The 22,385-nt window shown below is 38.4% G+C and overlaps 1 protein-coding gene across 1 annotated transcript in view; it reads left to right on the forward strand.

The window, feature by feature from the left end:
* The first annotated feature begins 405 nt into the window (after positions 1 to 405).
* LOC121441134 (leucine-rich repeat and calponin homology domain-containing protein 2-like) overlaps positions 406 to 22,385 on the forward strand; it is a 102,665-nt gene continuing 80,685 nt past the window's right edge. Inside the window, 1 exon segment of the mRNA XM_041642269.1 lies at positions 406 to 781. Coding sequence (XP_041498203.1) covers positions 406 to 781 — 376 coding nt within the window.

Genomic DNA, 22,385 nt, shown 5'->3' on the forward strand with positions numbered 1-22,385 from the left:
CTATACATCTTGAAAAGAGTTCTTTCATCCCCACTTCACATTTGTTTGTTTTTGTTTTGCAGAACAAGAAGAGGAAGCAATCTGAGAGATTTGGGGTCTGGGAAGGAGACACAGAGTCCAAGCGACCTCTACTTAGCCTGGTACCTCTTCGCTAAGATTTTGGTACCCAAAACAGCGGACCCTGGATTTAGCATCCTTTCTTGGATCCTCGGTTTTCTTTAAACAAACAGTGGGCACATTTCAGCGTCTTCTCTGTGTGCACGACACCTTCTAGCCACTGGCCCTGGGTTTCTTCCCACCATCTCCCTGGCCCCCCCTCCCACCCCCAGCCTGCGCATGCGTCCTAAGAACCCCCTCCACTCGCGGCCCAGAGTATTGTCGGGGGCTATTCTCTCTCCCAGGAACATGGCGGCGAGTCAGGGAGGCGGTGGGAACAGTGGGGGCGGCGGCTGCGGTGGAGGTGGAAGTGGCGGTGGCGGTGGTGCGGCTGGAGGAGGAGGAGGTGGTGGTGGAGGAGGAGGAGGTGGCGGGGCCGGGGCGGGAGGAGGTGGTGGCTGTGGCGGGACCGTGGCGGTGCCCATCCCGGTACCGACTCTTTTCGGTCAGCCGTTCCCCAATGGGCCGCAGTGGCACCCGGGGAGCTTGCAGCCTCAGCACACGGTGAGGAGCCTGGACCGGGCCCTGGAGGAGGCGGGGAACTCTGGCATCCTGAGCCTCAGTGGCAGGAAACTCAGAGACTTCCCAGGCAGCGGCTACGACCTGACGGACACCACCCAAGCAGGTGACAGGCTGGGGGGAGGGGAAGCAGGGCCTGGAAGGAGGATGGGAGTGGGTGACTGCGTGGCTGCCTTGTTGGATTCTGCTGGGCCGGCGTGCAGGGGCAGCGGGAGTCCCGGAATCCTAGCAGCCTCCTCTGACTGTGAGGGGCAATGCAGGCAGCGGGAAAGAGGGGCGCCAGCAGCCCTGGGATGATGGAGAAGCTGGCTGGGATATTAGGGGCATTATTGTTAAAGAGTGTTGTACCCAGAGTCTTGCACCCAGACAGAAAGGATTTATTGACAGCTTCCTTAATGCACTTCCTTCAACTCTTGGTCCTATCTTCCTCCACCTTAACCGTGAGTAGGTGGGAGGAGGTGAGGGGAGTTGGGAGCAGACAATGCCGAAAAATCATAATCTCTACATATTCCTTGAAAGGCATTGGATAGTCCTTTTCAGAGTAAGGCTTGTTGTTTGTCTGTGTTCTTCTGGTCGATTTGTTTAATCATTTTAGGATATTTTTGTTTCCTTTTTATCTCATCTATGCCTTATAGAGTGACTTTTATTTTCATTTTCTTGGTGCTGAGAGGTGATGGTGGTTAGATTAGTGTTTGTTGCACTAGCAAATTAAATCATCAATCACTTAAGTGTTGATTACCGGGTGAAAGGTAGTCTATTTTTGAGTGTTGTTGGTTTGGATTTTTATAGCAGAAAGCTAAAAAATGTCTGGGTATTTTTGAGAAAACAATTCCATTTCTTATGGGGTTGATGGTTAATGGATTGCCCTATACTCTGTGTTAGTCTTTGTTGTGGCTGGCATCTTGGTGGTGGTGCTGTGAATTCACTCTCCTTCTAAACCAGTGCTGCTTATTTTTATATTTGTTTAGGTTTGCTGAAACTTTTTTCTCTTCATAATATTTATTTTTATTTTTTGCTTTATGTGTCCCATCTACTCTGCTGAAATAAATTGTGCACCAAGATATTTGCATGGATGTAGTGATTTTGAAGCACCATAGTGAGAAGCAGTAAATATCCATATTTACAAACAAGACAATTTAAGTGCATTTGGTTTCTAGACATCAAATCAAGATATGTGTGCAGGCAGAAGACAGCAAAAGAAGGAAAAAAAATCTAAAATTGAAGCTTCCTATGCAGTAATTCCCTCAAGCAGCATTTAAGGAACTATGAATGCAGAATCAATACTGGATTATGTATTATGGTAAACTGGTTTGAATGTTTACACCTTTACTCAGAACAGATTGCCCAAACACTACTCACAGACTCATGGATAGATATTGGCAAGATATGCTCCTTGGTGTGTGCCTCAAAAGCCACACAAAAAAATGGCTCCAGAATGTATCATTATAGTATTTTTTTTTCTTACTCCTCTTTATAACCCGTAAAGATTTTTTCTACCTGTGGGGCAAAGTTTAAACATTTCCAGCTGTCACTGTCTGGCCCCAGGTTAATTTTTGCAACTCTATCTCACAAATGTTCCTACCTTCTTTTCTTCCAACTAGGTCAGCTTGCTGCCCCTCAAATAAATATTTTGTGTAATTCTGTCTCATCATTATATGAGGCTGTCTGCATGCATGAGATTTTCCCAAAAGCTGTTTCCATGATCGATACCAGTCTTCTGCTTCTTTGAATTCCTAGGGTGCTTATTGTCTCTACTACTTATTTGACAGTGCTGGCTTTATTTTCCTTTTCTATTGTGCCTTGCTCTCTCTGTGGATATGGAGTATACCTGTTCAGTGTTCCCATTCTATATTGCTTTTATTGTATCATGACGTTTTCACAAACATGACCATCATTTCATTCAGTTTTAACCTGATGGGGAACTTTGTTAGCCAATCATCTTTCAGAGGTGGGTCTTAGTTAAGACATGGCTTCGCTGGGACCCAAGGTAAAATGTGTACACCTCCAGGTGCTCTCTCTCTGCACCTTTTCCCGCGGGACATTGCTGTACTTAGATTTCTTGTTTCCTGTTTCATGAGTTTTTTCCTTATAATAAATATTTATAATAAATAAAATATAATTGTTTTATCCTTAACTAGCCTGGTTATTTTAACAATAATCATTCGCTTTCCAAAGTTTTCCTTCAGTTGGTTTTCGAGGCAAGCTTCCGCACAACCCAGAACCATATTTGTTCTTGGTAAACAGTTACTCACCACAATCTTTTTGTGGTGGTGGTGTAGTGTTTTGCACACGCTATTCCAGAAATCTGCACACCCAGATCGTTCCCATTTTAATCTTTACTGGTGTCTGTATGGTATATCTTTTGGAGTGTGTACTTGTGCTTGTGGGTGCCAGTGCACATGTTTGTGAGGGTGCATAGGTAAATGTATATGTGAATGTGGAAGCCAGAGGTCAAACTAAGGTGCAGTTCACTTTTTCTTGACAGGGCCTATTGTTGCTCTGAGGTTGTCAAGTAGGCTAGGCTGGCTGGTTTGAGAACACTGAGAATCCATCTATCTTCCTCTTTCTAGGACTGAGGTTACAAATAAACAACCATGCCCACCTATTTTCTTTCTTATGTAGATTCTGGGGCTTGAAGTTATATATTCGTGCTTGCCTGACAAACATACTACCTACTGAGCAAGGTGTATTTTGCTCCTTTTCTTTTTCATTCTTTCTCCGTGGAATTCCTCTTTTGTGTGTGATACCCATTGCACAAACATGCACATATGAAGGCAAGCATATGGGTTATCACGTGGTCATCTGAGGAGTACCTTGTGTATCAGTTCTTACCTTCCACCTTAAGGTAGGGTTTCCTGGCCTCTGATTTTTCTAGGCTAGCTGGCCATGAGCTCCCAGGGACTCTGCTGTCTCTTTCTCCATCTCTCTAAAGGAGTGCTGGGATTACAGATACCAGAGCTACTGTGTCTGTCCTTTACAGAGGTTCTGGAGATCTGGACTCCAGTTGTCATGCTGTTGACAAGACTTTACTAACTGTCATTTCCTCTGTTCTCCCCACCTACCTCTTTGATTCAGAGACTGTATTTCCACTAGCACACCATTCACTTTGTGGCCTTGAACTTGAGATAATCCTTTTGACTCAAACTCACCTGATTATAGGCACTGTAGGATTTGTCAAAATAACTCAGCTTTATTATAAACTATGAGGCACACATGAGGGAGAATATGCATATTTTCTCTCTCTGAGTTTGGGTCCCTGCTTAATATTATGCTTTCTATGCCCATCTATTTTCCTGCAAATTTCCCTTTTCTGAACAGCTGATAACACCCTATTGTGTCTGTGCCGTATTTTCATTATCTATTCATTTGTAATTGGACATCTAGGTTGGTTCAATTTTATTGCTATTGTAACTACAGCAGCAATAGACATGAATGTGCACCTCCCTCCATGGTACAGAGTCCTGTGAGTATATGCCGAGGAGTGGTATAGCTGGATCATATGGTTAGCTTTTTGTTTGTTTTGTTTTAATTCTTGAGAAAATTGTAAGCTAATCTCCATAATTGCTGTATTTATTTGATTTCTACCAGCAGTAAATAAGGATTGCTCCCCCCCCCCACCTGTACTACCTACCTTGTTCTCTCCGACATTTGCCTTTAGATTTCTGGATGTTAGTCATTCTGACTGGTGTAAGGTAAAGTCTTAAAGTAGTTTTAATTTGCAATGGCTACAGATGTTAAGCACTTTTTAAAATTACATGCTATTTATGTTTCTTTTTTGAAAAAGTGTCTGTTGATTTACTTAGCCTATTTGTTGATTCACAATTTTATTTCCTAGCCTATAGTGTGTATGTGTATATATGTTAACTGCTTAAGTATTGGTAGAGTTGTAACATTTAGAAAGGCAAGAAAGAGGCTAAAATTAAGTGATGAGAAAGGATGGAATTCAGGTAAAAGGACACATGAGTCATGAAAGAGGATATAAATACATTTTTCTTTCCTGGTTTCAAGTCAGTCATAGTTTTGTAATTTTTTTGTGGTTAACAAGTGAATAAAAAATGTAATTGATAGCAAAAGTATAAAAGCCTAAGTGAAGCTCCATCGCTTCAGAATTGCCATTCCAACTTTATGGCAGCCTGTTCACTGAGATGGACAGGCTTTGGGACTGGGCAAGTGTTTGAGTGGCTTCCTTAAACAAGCTGTGTTTTATCAAAAAATTCTTTTTATTTCTGAGTTAATTAGAACAAAACGATTTATTTAAAGATAGAATAAAATGACAAAAAGAAAAGGAAAGCCAATCGTTTAATATTTTTGCCATTCGAATATATGTTCTTATTGAGACCATGTCAAGATCAGGTAGAGTAAATAGATCTTGTGGTATTCTCTTTTTCATTTAGATGAGTATGTGTGTCACTTGTCCTTTTTTATCACAAAAGATATCCATGAAGTATTTAGGAGCAATAGTTTTGAAACAGATATCATGTTTATTTTATGTAGATGAAAGTACACACCTCAGAAATGAAAACTGAGCATGTTTGAGGTTATACATGTACTCATGCACAAGTATCTACGTACGAATACACACTATCTTCTTCAGAATAATTCTCTTTGGTGGCATTGTTACTATGTATTTACAATGACTCTTAGTGAGTTAATGTTTCAGAACCAAACTGATTATTTAGACAAGCATGAGATGGTTTATTGTATGGAGAAGAGACTTGAAGAAGAGAAAATAGCATAGATGTTATTCTCCTAATTAAGAGGGGGTTGGAAAATGAGCTAAAAATAGCTGAGATGATATTCTGCTAATTAAGTGGTGCTTGGAAAATGAGCTAAAACAATATTGACTTAAGGGAAATCTACAAGTTTCAAAAGAAGAAGGGGGGAGGGTTTTTTCTGTCATTTTACTGTCCCTTTTACATGTTAAGATGAAATAGACCAGTGTTTCCTGCCTTGACTAGACATTAAAATCCTAAGGGAGGATTTTTTTTCAATTTTTTTTTATGTCAAGACTTTACCCCAGACCAATTAAATCAGGGTCTCAGTGGCCAAGATACTTAAACAAAATCTTCTCAGGTGATTCCAGTGTACAATCAAGGTCATATAAATACTTTCTGTTTGAATGAATGAGAATGCAGGCAGAAATTTAGTGATTAAGGTTCAAAACCAAAACTAGGAAGTGTTTAAGTTCTAGTGCAGTGCTATTTTGTATCTGTTTATCATAGTGTATGATATGAGTTCACTGGGAACCTATAATTTTCTTGGAGATCCCTGGCTTAGAACTCATCCCATTTGTAATTTTGCACATGTTCCTAAACTTTGCAGCCACAAAGCTTTGCTGTCTATAACAGGTTTGCCAAGATTGGAGAGAAGAGAGCTGTTGGCAGAGTGTATCTTTGGTGTCTTTTTACAATTTCTCTGCATATATGGTGTCTGTTTTTTAGTTACCTCTCCGGTCCCTTGTCTCAGTTCTCTTTTCAACTTCAAGTAAACATTCCTCCTTTACTAGGATGGAGCACAAAGCTCCATGGTTATGGCCAGCTCATGGTAAGACTACCATCTAAGAGGAGTCTGCACCCTTAATTGAAATCAGTTGGCGGCTTGTTCTCATGACCTCTTTCAGTATATCCTCTTTCTCATCTTTCCTTCATAAAACGACAAATCACAATCCTAGAGAACCTAGACAACAATGAGGACCCTAAGAGAGACATACATGGATCTAATCTACATGGGAAATAGAAAAAGACAAGATCTCCTGAGTGAATTGGGAGCATGGAGACCTTGCGAGAGAGTTAAAGGGGAGGAGGGAGGAAGGGAGAAGAGCAGAGAAAAATGTAGAGCTAAATAAAAAAATCAATAAAAAAAAACTTTACACCCACGAACAGATCTATAAAGAGGGATTCAAAAGTCATCATCCTCTTCTAGGAAAATCCAGTTATTCTCTGTGTAATGTCTTCTTTCCAGTGCCCTGCTAATAGACATGGTATGAGCTTTTTGGATACTATGATAATGTGTCACCTTAAAATGAATTTTTTGAGCCAGGCAGTGGTGGCACATGCCTTTAAACCCTGTACTGGGGAGACAGAGACAGGCAGATTTCTGAGTTTGAGGCCAACCTGGTCTACAGAGTGAGTTCCAGGATAGTCAGGGCTACACAAAGAAACCCTGTCTTGGAAAACAAAACAAACAAAAAAAATTTATTGGTTGCTGAAACAAATCTCAATCATTTTCACAGATCCTCTGTCACCAGTGATACAACTAAGGGGATGTGTTTGAGCCTACTTGCAGCTACTCTTTGTGATGCATTATACAGTAAATGTTATGTCCATGAGCAGTAGGTCTGTAAAACAGATTGAGGAATTCTTTTGCCAGATTGTGCTGTGTCCTGGATAATCACATGTTTTCCTGTAAACCAGGAATTGACTCTAGGATTTCCTACATGTGTTGGCTCACCTTTTCAACTGTAGGGTCTTTGATTGTAAAATGGGGCCAGATAAACACAACATCTGACTTGGTCTCATGGTTGAAGGTTCTGTTAGTACATTTACTGGAACAAGTTTGTGGTTTAATTTTTTGACCTGAATCAAATATCTTCCTTTCTTATGGAATGTCTTCTTGAAAAATGGAATTTGAAGCACATATTTAAGAGTTGGCTCATATTTTATGAGCTGTAGATTATATTTTTGAGCTGCAGAATCTTGAACTGATTTATTCTGGAACCAGTCTTACAGTGATCCTTTAATTGCTTTCTTTTGCAAATTTGCAATGTAAAATAAAATTTTAGCTTAAATTAAAAGGCACAGTAGTTGTTAAACTAATTCCCTTCGTGTAGCCCTTCATATGTAATTAATTACTCTATTTTATCCTAGCAAATAATCTTTTGATATTGGTAGAATACATTGTAGTCTTTTTTCTCTTTACTCTCTGGGGAACCCGCCTCCCAGCTCCCAAATAAATTCATATGCAGAGACTTATTCTTTCTTATGAATGCCCTGCCTTAGTTTGGCTTGTTTCTTGCCAGCTTTTCTTATCCCATCTATCTTTTGCCTCTGGAATTTTACCTTTCTCTATTTCTATATATCTTCTTTTTTTCTTCTGACCCTGTGTTTGGCTGTTTTGCTGGGTAGCTGGGCCCCGATGTGCTCCTCCTTTCCTTGTTCCTCAATCTCCTCCCAGTTTTCTCCTCCTTTTGATACTCCCTGCCTGCCAGCCCCTACTATCTTTTCTCCTGCCTTGCTACTGGCCATTTAACTCTTTTTTAGACCATCAGGTCTTTTAGACAGGCAAAGTAAGGCAGTTTCGCAGAGTTAAACAAATGCAGCATAAAAGAATGCACCACAACTTTGCATGCTTAAACAAACGTTCCACAGCATAAACAAATGCAACACATTTTAAAATAGTATTCTACAACAATACATAGTACTCCTTGTGTTTGACAGAGTTTCAGTGATTGCCAGGAGTGAATAGCAGAGCATTGGTTAGGATACATCATTAGCCCAGTGTTGTATGCACTATGATTGTTTTCTTCTTTTTATGGAATTGGTAATGCAAACATTAAAAAAATTACTTCTTGTGACAGTCAGTACTTAACTTCATGGATATCATCATTGTCTGTGTCATGCCATGTTTCATTTGATTGCATAACCTTTCTTGCCTTTATATTTGAAAACTTTAGAACAGAATAAAAATCATTCTTAGAGCTTTAACTCTGGAAATATGCCCAGTAGACTAGAAAGAGACAAGTCTAGTGTGTATGTAGATGTAAATCTGTAATCCTAGTGTTCTGAAGGCTAAGAGATTAATGTATTCTTTCTTCTTTTTTAAGATTATACTATAACTACATGTCTCTCTTTCATTTCTTCCCTCTAAACCCATCTCTCCTCTAAATTCACGGCCTCTTTTTTCACTTTTATTATTGCATGTATCTATGTATATGAATATATATATATATATATATATATATTTGCAAATATAAGATATTCAATCCATATAATGTTACTTGTATGTGCAAGTGTCTCTGTGGGCACTTATATATGTGAATTAAGTTGTACCAAAGTCCATAAGAGCATGTCAAGCCTCTTGGGATTAGATCTGAACTAGAAAGCACAGGTGCTGGGAAGCAAACTTTGTCCCCTTCTGTAAGCACAGCAATCACCCTTAACTACTGATCCATCTCTCTACCCCAGGAAGTAATATTTTGAGCATATGGCTAACCTGGACTAAATAAGGGAACAATGTTAAAAGCAAAAAAAAAGGAACATCTAGGGATCTAGGGATGTAGTTTAGTGTTAGACTGTTTGCTTAGGATGCATGAAGCCCTGTGTATGATTCTGGTACCACAAAACAAAAGTAGGCTATGTATTTGTAGTACAACATAAACACAGAAATCGATGATTGGTATATTGGGTGGAATGTATTGCTTAAGGTTTAAGTTTTTACATTTCAATTTAGATTATAATTAGGGTTATCTAGAGGAAAAGAGCTGATAGAACCAATGAATATATCAATATACTTATATATAACATATTATATATAATAATCACATATATATTATTTATTGGAGTGGATTAAAGGATATTCTACATCTAGATGAACAATGACTGTCTACCAACTGAAAGCCCAAGAATCCAGTACATGATGTGTGTGTTTCGACACACATGCCATAGCATATGTGTGAAGTTCACAGAACAACTTTGTGGAGTAGGTTCTATCCTTCCACCTTTTCATGGGTTAAGGGAATCAAACAAAAGTCTCTAGACATGAGCACCTTACTCATGGAGCTACTTCATTCGTCCCATGTATTTATTTTTAAATCAATTAATTCAGGCAATTTGAGCATATTATCAGACATCTAAAGTGATGAGAAATTCAATTAAATAATTATGATATAAATTTTTATTTGAATGCTATAGAGAGTATACAATTCTAGGATATTTATGACTCTGGATTTCAGTTAAAAATGACTCTATTGATGATTTTGCATGTGGAGTCTAGACTTTTCCCATTTTTTTAAAAACAAAATACAGCAATCCTTAAGAAAACTGGACTCTCTGGGCATGGCGAACAATGAGGGCTGATGAGAAGCCAAGGACAATGGCTCGGGGTTTTGATCCTACTTCATGTTCTGGCTTTGTGGGAGCCTAGCCAGTCTGGATGTTCACCTTCCTAGACCTGGATGGAGGGGGGAGGACCTTGGACTTTCCACAGGGCAGGGAACACTGACTGCTCTTTGGACTGGAGAGGGAGGGGGAGAGGAGTGGGGGGAGGGAGAGAAGGGTGGGAGGAGGGGGAGGGAAATGGGAGGCTGGGGGGAGGCGGAAACTTTTTTTCTTTTTCTTTTCCTTTTCTCAATAATATATATATATATATATATATATATATATATATATATATATATATATCAGGAAAAAAGAAAATATGAGGAGTTACATGGTTGGGTGTATTTATGCTTGTCTGTAATAAATTACATTTGCAGATGTTTGTGAAATAAAAAAAATGGTAAATTAGGGGTCGGAGAGATGGCTCAGCAGGCAAAAGAGCACTTGCTCCTCTTCCAGAGGATCTCTTTTCTGTTTCCACAACCTAAGTCTAGTAGCTCACAATCATCTATAACTCCAGAGGTATCTGTTGTTCTCCATTTGCGCTGACGTGCACGAGCATGCACACATGCAGATACACACCCACGCACACACACACACACACACCACTACAAATTAAAAGTAGTAATTTAAGTTTAGCAACTTTTTTTCATCTATAGTGAGAATGCAAGAAAGGATTTGTAAAGGTTGTGAAGTTGCAGCTTTCAAAGACTTAATTGAATAGTCCCACAGAATAAGAATTCATACATATTACACAGGCTAGATTCTCAGTATTGTTCTAAGTTTGTGTGTCGGGGGGGGGTGCTAATTTACCTTCATGGCATATTTTGATGTGCCTGGAAACAGTTTTGATTGTAATAATTTGGGGGTATTGTGGGGTAGTGATAATATTAATTAGTGACTAGGGATGAGGGATAATGCCAAGCAGCTTTTGGTGAAAAGAACAAGCCCCCAATGAAGATTTTTCTATCCTAATACATCAGGGGTAACTATCATTTCAGAACTTTAAATTTGAAGAAGGTAAGTGCTGCAAATGAAACAATGTATATTACATGCTTAGAGGTTGGAATGACATTTGATTGGACTATTGGAACATCAAAGGGAGCTTTAGAAAGAATATGCAAGCTTGGCTTAGAAAGGGAATCACATTGCCCTGTGAAATGGGAGGGCACTCACTGAGTATTGTCATCCCAGAATTTCCTCAAACTCAGCTTATCAGACTCTTCTTCCTGATTCTGAAACAACTCTTCACTCACATCAGGAAGGCAGGGCTTATTCCTGTCTCTTCCCTTCCTCTCACCCTCTCTGCAAGTTGGAACCTGGTGACTGTTCACAAGCACTTTCTGAATAGCTTTCAGATGTGTTTCCTTCCTGGCTGTTCTTACTGCCATTGTTGTTCTGGTTCCTCTCTTCCTCACCTTGAACTAGCTCTTCAACAGTTACTCACTGCTTCTTATCTGTCTGCCTTAGCTTTGCTTCTGTTTCAGTTTTTCCTTCTCCCTAGTTAGACTATGCTTTGCATTGTGCAACTATGACTGTCAGTTGTTGCCAAAACACACTCAGCCTGTAGGTAGGCTGTTTTCTAACAAAACATTTTCTTATTTTTGTTTCAAAGCTTAAAAATATGAAACCCAATATTACATTATGTTTTCTTTAACTATAGTACTTTTTATATTTTCTTGCCCAGTATTAAGTTGCTAAGATTTATTCAGTTTGCGTGTGTATCTGTAATTCATTCTTTTGTGTAGCTACACTATTATCTTTATTTTCTTTCTATCTGATGACTACTTTCATGCTTTCCCATTTTGTTCTTGCAAACAATCTACCTGTAAATATTAAACATTTCTCTTGTATATGTGTAAACCTTTTTTTAATGAAATTGCCAGGTTGTATGTTAATGTCCAATTGGTTTACAGTTTATATTTCCAAGAACATTGTATGTGTCTGTGTGTCCCCAGTGTTTGGGGACATAAAGCTAGATGGATTCCAGGAGCTCACTGTGCAGTTGGCCAAGCCGAAATTTTAAGTTTCGTGTCCAGCCCCACCATAAAAATAAAAGTTAGAGAGTGACAGGTGAAAATATTTGATAGGTGGTAGCCTCCTTATTGTGGCCCCTTTCTGGACACTCATGGGTGTACATCTGTGCATGTGTGGACCTCATGTGGAAGTTGGATGACAACTTTCAGAAGTTAATTTTCTCCTTTCATCATTTGGGTTCCATGTACTGAACTCAGGTCATTTGGTTCAGTGGCAAGCAACTTTATATTCTTTTTTTTTGTGTGTGTGTGTACACATTGGTTTTATTGTAACAAAGCAACTTGTACACTTCAACATTTAAAATGAGCATCTTTTCCTTCCAGTGAAAATGTACAAAAAAAAAAGAAAATGTACAAACATACACACATGCCTACAATATAAAAACAAAACAAAACAAAAAAGACAAAAAAGTTCTAGAAAAACCCAGTAGTAGTGGTGCACATCTTTAATCCCTGAACCCAGGAAGTTGAGGGAGGTGGTTATCTGAGGTCAGCCTGGTTTACAGAATGACTTCTAAGACAGCCAAGGCTACAAAGAAACCCTGTCTTGAAACCCCCAAAAAAGCACTAGAAAGAAATGGGAACATTTTATTGTTTCATAAGCAGAAATACCATCACACTTTAATAGGTTGTAAATAGAGTAGTTTTTTTTTTTACATTTTCTTGTTTGGTTTTTACATATTGTAATATAATAGGATTTTTAAAAAGGAATTAGGTAATTTAAAATATTTAGGTTAATTATTTAACATAATTGATTTAAAATTTTCATGATATGAAATAATAAGGATGGCATTTAAACTAGTATAGAGCATTTTAAAGAATAATATTAATATACTTGTAAGAAATTTAATCTTTATTTTTTATGAGTCAGCATTTTTTTATGACCCAGAATGCTCTGATACTCAGGTTGTGGTACTGGCTTGCCTCAAATGCATATTCATTCTTCTGCCTCAATCTCACAAATGCAAGGATTACAAGTATGAGCCAACAAGACTGGCTGGGCCACAGACTCAGCCTTGAACGTCGTAATTACATAGAGAGGATGACCGGGAAAAACTGAGAGACAAATGTACATTTGTGCTTTGGTTTGGAATGAATTATTTCCCATTTTGCTGTAGTATGATGTGTTCTATCACTTAACTGTCTCTTGCTGTGGTTTGCTGTCTTCCTTTTGCCATAAACTCAGTTAAGCTATGAAGAGTTATTATGTATAGGTAGATCAGAGAGTTTAGGCTCTCACAAACAACAGTTCTCCATGTTCATTGCTTTTTCTCTTCCAGCTTCATCAAAACCTAATGACTGAGGTTTTCTTACGTTTACTTATTTAATTTTGGTCTCATGAATTTCTTACCCTGGGTTCTTTTACTCTTATTCACATACGAATCAAGGCAAAAGCAGCACAAAAGTTTCCTTAATATTGGCAGCCGTGAGTTACAGAGGTTTATTGTCTAGACTTTCAAACTTTATATGTCATATTTAGTCTAGCATTGAGAGTTAGAAACATATGGCTTAAAAGTATGAAAGCTTGAAGCTTATTGGTGTTGGTGTTGGAAGCATAGGCTTATTGCCCAGGGGATAGAGAACCAAAACCAAGGGTGGAAGTTCCATATTTTGAGTTTGGATATCAGAAATCTTGGGCCTTCACTCCTCATTCGCTTTCTCAAAGTCTTCTAGCAACCAGCGCTTTCAGTTCTTGAAATTCTGCTCCTGTCTTTGGTTTTCCACAGCTTTTTATGTTTTACACACTCAACTTTTCTTTGTAATCTCTTACCTTCTCAATACTTCCATTATTCTTTTTAGTTTTTTTACAGTTTGAACTTTAAAACATCCAGCTCAATCTGCTTTGCCCCTGATAAGGACCATTGTGGGAAAAAATAACATTTTGGAGAAACATTTTTTTATGGTCTTAACTGAGGCTTGAATGTAGTATGCCATAGGAAAAGCCTTAAGCCTAACCCAGCAAGACTGGAAAACAGCCTGCTTTTATAGCTAGGATGTGGATGTGGCATGCTTGTTCGTTTTTAATTCCATAGGCAACAGCATGGTTTTCAGCTTATAAATCTTAAGCTACGTAAAGACCAATCATAAGTCCCATATAGGGAGTAATCCTTTTGCTGATTCACCAGGTAGGCATCACTGGTAGAGTTCAAGTAAAAGTAACAGCAGTACAAGCAGTTGTAGCACGACTAATAACAAACCAGAGACAGATATTGGGGTTCATCCTGAAGGTCAGAAAAGTAAAACAGTCAGTCACTGGCTCTTACCTCTACCTCAGTCTGAAATGGCGATCCTGACTCCAGGAATCTCAGAATGAGACTGTGTGTGAGACCTATCTCCTCTTGTTTTATATTCCTCTCTAGTGCTGGGATTAAAGGCATGCACCACTACCGCCCAGTTTTTATGACAAACTAGTGTGGCTACTGGCATGAAAGATGTGTGTCACCACTGCCTTATGTCTAAGGTTGATCAGTGCAGCTGTTTTACTCTCTTACCTCCAGGCAAGCTTTATTTATTAAAATACAAATGAAATATCACTCCAAGCGGGCTCATCTGGAGTGTAACCAGTTTTGTCCTGTGTGGAGTCTTCCAAGGTTTGTGCAAGTTTCCTAGAGTGGTTATGGCTATAGTAGAGCCTTCTGAAGCAGGAGTTGTGAGTTGCTAATGCTCTTTGCAGTGGTAGTTTAGTTTCTTGAAAATATTAACGGAATGTTCAGATTAGTTGTTATGTCATGATGACACTTTTGCTAGTTTCCATAAGAGACCCTGCTTGTTTGACAGTTCAATGATCAGTCTTTAAGCACAAGGGAACAGCTCTTTCAGTTTTCAGTCCTACAGATGGCTTACAGATGACTGTCTGCTTTTGCTCATTTGAATTAACTAAGTAACAGATTATTGGCTGGCTTCAGCCTCAGTTGGAGAACCTCTGCGTCCCTTTTGCCTAGAAAATTTAGGAGGGTGATGGTATCCTGGAGTGATGTTTGACAGGAAAACTACAAATGAATATGTGATTCACATATTAGCGACAGATACTAATGAAAGGAAGGAAGAACTATCTTAAGCAAGTGCTTGTCCAAATAAGTTTAGACGTTTTAGAATCCATGGAAAAGAAAAAAAAATGAGTTGTTGGTAACAATGGCTGTCAGGGTTATTCTAGGTGAAAGCAAAAATTTCTTGAGACTCAGGTGGAAATGGGGTTTTGAAAAACATCATTAATATCTAAAATAGCGAAATTTTGATGGAGTGTTAGGGATAATATTACTGAAGAGAGTGTGAGTTGGTGATAAGATGTAAGGAAACAGCAAACTCTTCAATAACCCTATGATCTTAACTTATATGTTAAGAGCCGTCTGGGATTGAGATAGGGGTAATGGTAATTTAATATGGAAAGTGAATGGGGTTACCATTCAGGAACTTGTAATAATGTGTAGAGTGCTTTCAAAGCTTTGAAACTTTCTTGAGGAATAGAATGTATCTTTAAGTGTGATGAAAATGGTAGGAATAAGAGAGACTCTGCTGTGTTTGATGTGACCCAAACAGAGAGGAAACCTGACTGGTTATTAAATGGAAGATATTGGAGAGCAGAAAAGATGAATGTTCCTGGTGAACTTCCATTGGTTAGAGAACTTTGTTTGAGGTTAAATAGGGGAAAGATGTAGTCTGGTCCCCAGCTTTTACATAACATTTCTTCCTAATAAAAGAATTGGTAGATTTTTTTATGGCTATTAATCTAATTTTTATTTAAAATTAAGGTCAAAATATCTAAAAATCTCAGAGCTTCCTTATGTCCTTATGACACAATACAATATGAAAAAGGCAATAAGTTAGTTGGTTCTCTTGTCTAATGCTTCCAAGTGTTTAATTTAATACTTGGGATGTTTGAAGCTATGCTGTTTAACAAGAAAACAGATAACTTTGTGTAGGAGCTGATAAAATATGACACAAGCTTGGTATTTTCTTTTCCTATTGATTGACTGGATATATAAATGAACCCTGAATTTTGGAAACAGAGAGCATTTGTGAGCCATTAAGGGCAAGCCAACCATGTTGCTTTTTTATGACACAGCTTGGTGTACAGGAATGGCCATGTCCACATCCTTTAGATGAACAAGTTTTCTGAATGCTATCAACTTCAGTCTTTAGTCACAGGCATTACTGAGGTTTTGCCAAGTATGAAGAGAAGGGCAGATATTTTCTGTTGTCATTGAACGCATGAAGCTTGTGCTGATGCCTGATCCGTATCTAGGAGAAAGTGTTAGCATACTATTGTGAAATCAAGAGACCCTGACTTGTTCAAATGTAGAATGGTGTCAGGTATAGTGTGATTCCTGAAATTAGGGACTATGCTTTCCCTAATTTTTAAATACAAGTATGGACTTGGTGTTTAAAAATAGCTAGGTATTTATTCTGATGACATAGACGGTTACCTTCAACAGATCAATATAGAGATGATGGTATGTCTTGGAAAGCATATGTATTGATTGTCAGTCTATAGCTTTGACTATAACTGAGTTAAAATTACTCCAAATATTGGATGTGACTGTCTTCATGTGTCTTTCAGCATATATTTATATGTGAAATGGCTGTGAGATTTGATTAGTGGGTAGAATAATTCAGTGGGTCCTTCAGAGAGCTAGAATATATCCCGAACACTTTTTGCATAATTAATATTCATTTACTTCTTAGTTTTCCTCCACTATATATTTTAAAACATTTTTTAAAAAATATAGCGGTAACTATTATAAAATCTAAGACCTGAAATAGGAACAATGATAATAACACAATGGTACAATCTAACTTTGAAAACTGTTTAACCTTTGTTTTAAGCTTTCTTTCCATTATTTTCAGCAAAAGTGTTTTGCTTCCTAATAAAAAAGAAATTGGGACAAAATAAGGAAGTCATGGCTGGAAAACCAGTCTCTAAGTACACAGAACAGGCCCGGCAGCTTGACAGAGTGGGGCAAAAAAAAACCCACAAAAGGCCTAGTGCAGACTGTCCTGGGTTCCAAGAAAGAAGCATGTTCCTTCCCAGAGTCATGACGGATTGAGTGGGCAAAGAGATCTACACACAGTGGGCAGTTGGGGCACTGAAATGGAGTGAGAGGGAGGAAAGAAGGGAGAGAGGGAATGGGGTTTCTTTTCTTGTGGACAGAGGCATATTTGAAGAAGTGTAACCAGTGAGGAGCAGCTGAGCTGAGTGACTTGATTGTTGCTTGGTGACATGGTGATATCTGGACCTGGACTGCTGCTGGAACCTATGCCTAGTTTAATGACTTCTTCCTTGAACACTAAGCCTATGTCCCTAATGGTTAATTGAAAGATTGGGTAAAACTAGTTCTAGAACTTTTGCTTCATGTGAAATGAAAGGCAACTGTCCATCAGAAACAGTATGAAGTCTTTTCTTTCTTTCCAAAAAAGTCTGTTTTATCATCTGTAGCCAGCTTTCTTATGGGCTATCAACCAGCTCCCAAATCATGGCACAGAGACATATCATTAGTTAGGTATGCTTAACCTTATCTTATGCTTTTTTCTTGCTAGCTCTAACAACTTAACCTGTTTCTCTTCACTTATGTTTTGCCTTGGGGTTTTCTTTCCTTCTGTATGTACTATTGTGTAGTTGGCTGGCTGGCCTTGGGTGTCTCCTTCTATTTCTCCCTCATTCTCTTTTCTTGTTCTCTCTCTCTTTTTTCTTCCTACTTAGTCTCTCTGCCTGCCAGCCCCAACTATTTATCCCTCCACTGGCTAGGTACTAGCCAATCAGCTTTTTATTAGACCAAACAGATGACTTAGGCAGGCAAGGTGAAATAGCAGCACATCTTTACATAATTAAACAGATGCAGCATAAACAAGTGTAACACATCTTTGTCTAGTTAAAGTAATATTCTACAGCATAAAAAAGTAACACACCTTTGTATTGTTAAAGTAGTATTCCACAACAGTCCTCCCCCATTTTTTCCCAATACTTTATTAATGTTGACCACAGTAGACATAAGCTTCTGTCAAGTACTAATCAATGGATAGAAATTTTACACCATGTACATTCAACAAAACAGCAGAAGAAGGTTCCACCCTAGGGCCTATGACACAGTCAGCCATAGACTTTTGACTCGGTTTATAGTATTAGGCATGGATTCCCCTTCAGTGGATTGGGCATCAGCCCCAATCAGAAAGTAATTAATTACCCAATAATAGACTTGTCATTATTGTACAAGGGAAACAACTTGCTTGGCATAATGATACTGTGGCTTGCAGGACTCACAGTTGACTAAGACCATTAGTGACTTTTCTTTCCTCAACAACCTACATAGAACCTTCCCATACTATAGAATCTAACCCCCAAGGAGCAAAGTTCCAGATCAGATCTAGTTTAATTTTTCTATGTTGTGCAACCAAAAATGTGCCGTCTAGTTATGGTGGATTATCAAAGAGCAATTGCAATCATTTGTGGTACTTTTGTGGGGAGGCAAGTGGGTCTTTTGGGTTCTCCTGGTCCAACAGCTCTTAAGTGAGGCATCCCATACATATGTCTTCTGGGAGCAACATTTATCCACCCATGTAGTTTTAACTCTTTAAAAGTTATTTGAATACGTTGTTATGTGAATGTTGGTTATTGATAAATCTTAGTTTTGAATTTGGAATATAATCAATGGAGCCATGGTGTTATTTTCATTAGTGTACATTAGTTATTGTTTCTTAATAGACTGATACTTTTCTTCAGACGGTCTAAACGTAATAATCATTTGTTAGTGATTGACTTCTTTATGTAACACTTTGAAAGCCTTAACCCATTCTAAAAGTGAAGGACGCTTAAATTGTTTTTCATTTTTATGTTTTCTTTTCATGTGGATTTTAGAAGTTATGTGATGATGTTATATCATTTGTCTTTTAAAAAAGTTAATTCAACAGCCTCTTCATAAATAACACCATTCCATTTCAAAATGCCAGATTTGCCATCTCTATAGTTTATATGGGTTTAAGGGTAGTGCCACTCTTAAACGTCACTTTGATGCTTGTTGTCATTACTCTGAATCATTGGGTGTTACTTCTTGTGAAACTGAAGAACGTTGTTGATATTCTTAAAGAAAGCTCTGCAAAGAGCCCCCTCACCACTTTTAATAAAGTCTTGTCCTTTCATGTGACTTAACTGATGCATGACTCACAGTCTTTCCCTCACAGAGCATGCATGTAATTTGCCTCTCTGGTTAGCAGCTGTGGTTTCTTCTTGCAGCATCTGCTTTTGTTTGCGCCCTTGCTTCCCAACATGCCTGTGGCAGAATGAGTCTTCCATCGCTGTACCTTCTTGTTCCGTGGATCTAGCTGCTTCATATTGATTCTAGTAATTGTTGGCTTTAAAGTAGTTTGTCTTCATTTTCTTTGTTACTGCTTTCCCTCCACTATACTATGGTTTACATTTTATTTATTCGTGGAGTAGATTGGAAGTTCTCTGACTGATGCTTCCTGCTCATTTAACAAAGCTTAGGCCTTGTAGACTGTTTATTGTCTTGTTCCAAATGGCATGCTGACACCCTTCTTGAGAATACTGAATCAAGAAATCACCTGCCTTTGGAGAGGGCATGTGTTGAAAACAGATGTCAGAGCCATAGGGTTGTCATTTCCCATCAGGCTCCAGCATCAGTCTCTATACTTCAAAGGCATTTTCCAGTCTTGTAGCGATGGGCAGCTGTGCTACCTCCTGTGTTTTCATTGGGCTTTGTTTCTAGTTTTGATAGTTCTTTTAGATGGAAAAATAGATGAAGGAGTGCATATTGTATAGATAAAGTATGAGAGCATATTGACCAGATTTTACACAATACATGTGTATTTATATGTCATTAATGGCAGTTTTTGAAACGTAGTAAAAAATATAATTTTTTAAATTTCTTGTTAGAAAACAAAAAACTTCTTTATTTTTATGTACTCTCCTATAGCTTAATTTTGTTATATATATTCTACTTCACAAAAACAAACATAATAGTCCAACTTCTATTTTCTTTTGTATCGATATAAACCTTATTTTTCATTTATTATGTGCAAATTGATGAATTGCATTTTATTTATTTTGTTTATATCTTCTAGGGATTTTAGGTTGTCATAGAATGTCTACTCATTTTCAGTAGCACCAAAATAATGAGGTATTAAATAATATTGGCAGTCTCTTACAAAACCAAAAATATTGCTCCTATTTTGTCTGTTGCTTTTTTCTAAGTAGATTACTGAAGCATGATTAATACAAATTCAGAGAGAGAAATTGTAGTTCAACCTGAAGATCAGAAAAGCAAAACAGGCAGACACTGGTTCTTACCTTGACCTCAGTCCAAAATTATGATCCTGCCTCCGGGAATCTCAGAATGAGACTGAGCCTGAGAACTGTTTCCTCTCATATTATAATCCTCTCTAGGGCTGGAATTAAAAACATGCACCACTGGGATTAAAGGCATGTACTACCTGGTTTGTATGGCAAACTATTTGGCTACTGGAATTAAACATGTGTGTTACCATTACCTGGTCTGCAAGGCTGAATCGTGGGGCTGTTTTAATCTCTGATTCTCAAGCAAGCTTTATTTATTACAATACAAGTGAAATGCCACTATAGGTTACCTTTCCATTTTGGTTCCCAAGGCTTTTGTGAGATTTAAAATGCATCCCCAAAAGCACACCCTAAGAATGGTAGGATATAGTTCAGTCAGAAGACCTTTATAAAAGTTAACAATATTAGTTGAAATAAATGAAGGTGATTCTTTTTGTATTACTCCATTCATTGCAATGGTACTAATACTATCTAAGTGGACATTATTTGATGCTCAAGGTGAACAAGAATTACTATTGTCTGTAGTTGGGGTCTGAGATTTGTATTAACATAAACACTTAGTTCCACATTCCTTGTTAATGTTTATTTAAATCAGTTACATGAATAACAGTGAATCAATTCAAAATGTTAACTGAAAAATAGAGAATAAATCTTGGAAGGTGATTATCTGAATATTCTTATATGGCTACAGATGACTTGATGTTTACACTATTTAGATATTTCTTTGCAAAATTTTTGTGGTTAGGCTGCAACGATTTTCCCCTTTGGTACTGGGGACAGAACCCAAGGGTTCATGCATGTCAGATAATTGTTCTGCCCTCAACCTACATTTCCAGTTCATAGGCTGGAAATAGCAGTGTAGGAGGGATGTCATATGTGTCTTGTAAGACCTCACACATGGTGTAAGTGAAAAAGTTATGGAAACCTTGGATGGTTAGCTTGTCTGACATATTGCCCTTTTAAAATTCAAAATAATAAATCTTACCTGTGGTTCAATCAGCTGGAATAGGTGCAATAACCGTTACCTGCCAATAGGTGTCAGGGTGTACCTGAATCCACATGCTTGGTTTTAGATGGCTGAATGTAAACAAAATAATGAAAAATATACTAAAATCAAGAAGTTAAAAATCACAGACCGTGTGCTCTGTGAATGTGTTCAGCTGTTCAATAGTTTTCCGTTCTGGCAGAGTGCAGCTGTGGCTGGATCCAAAGCCTACAGTGCGTCTCCGGGTGGAGGAGTGCATGCGCCTCGAAGTGCTCAGGGTCCAGCTTGTGGTGGCTGCCAGGAGTGGGGCGCTGGGTGCAGGGCGCAGAGCCGAGGGAAGCCGAGGGGGCACGGGGACCCCGGAGCACACGAGCAGCTGGTGGAGGGGGTGTTTTGTGTCTGCAGCTGCAGTGCATGCAAATGGCGCTGAGCATATGGAACTGTAGTGACCCCATGTTGGGCGCCAAGTGTTGACGAATTAGGTCGGTATGGTAAATAACCAGACCAGCTCAAGAATAACAGTTATTTATTTTTTTTTAGTAGTTGATAAGGGAAAACTCATGCTACAAGAGTGGGAGGTCGGAAATTCAATTGGTCCTGCTGGCACTGTGCAGAGAGAGAGCATGCCTGTGTCCTACCAGTTTTGCTACCTAGGCTACAGGTAGCCACATCCTAACTAGATATGATTGATTGATAGTTTCCACATCAGTTTCCTTCAGTAGCAAAGGTCAGACTGGCTGCATCCTTCAAAGAAGAATGCTATTGTGTCTTTAGAGTAATGCAGAGCTACATTTATTGTCCAGTAAAGTAAGGATATATTCCTTAACACATAGGACAGTTATGCTGACTGCTATAATTGGTGTACCTACTCTCCACTCAGGTTCCTCTCATGATGTACCCAAATACACACATCTACATTGACCCAGTAGGATTTTAGGAGCAAGTAGAACAAATACAAATAATCTGTTCATTCCATGATGTGGGATGTGAGTTCTAAAGTCTTATTTTTTACACACGAATCTTGTGCCTTGTGCTAGCATCCATACAACAACTTTAAGCTAATACATAGACTTACAAGTAGGGTAAAATTTCAGACCCCTTGGAGTCCTGTACATAAACTCAGTGGTTTTGTCTATTGTGCTATCCTTCGTTAGGATAAATTGCTTTACTTAGTTTTCTTTAATCCTTGTTTAGTGAATTGATTAAAAATATTGAAACATTAATAAGGGCTCATTCTTCTAAGAGCTAAGTAGGATCTATCTTATCTCAAAGCAAACAATTGTGTATTG

This window comes from Microtus oregoni, unplaced genomic scaffold (assembly GCF_018167655.1).
Source record: "Microtus oregoni isolate MIOR12 unplaced genomic scaffold, Mior012 000073F_ref0000255, whole genome shotgun sequence".
Classification (NCBI taxonomy): Eukaryota; Metazoa; Chordata; class Mammalia; order Rodentia; family Cricetidae; genus Microtus; species Microtus oregoni.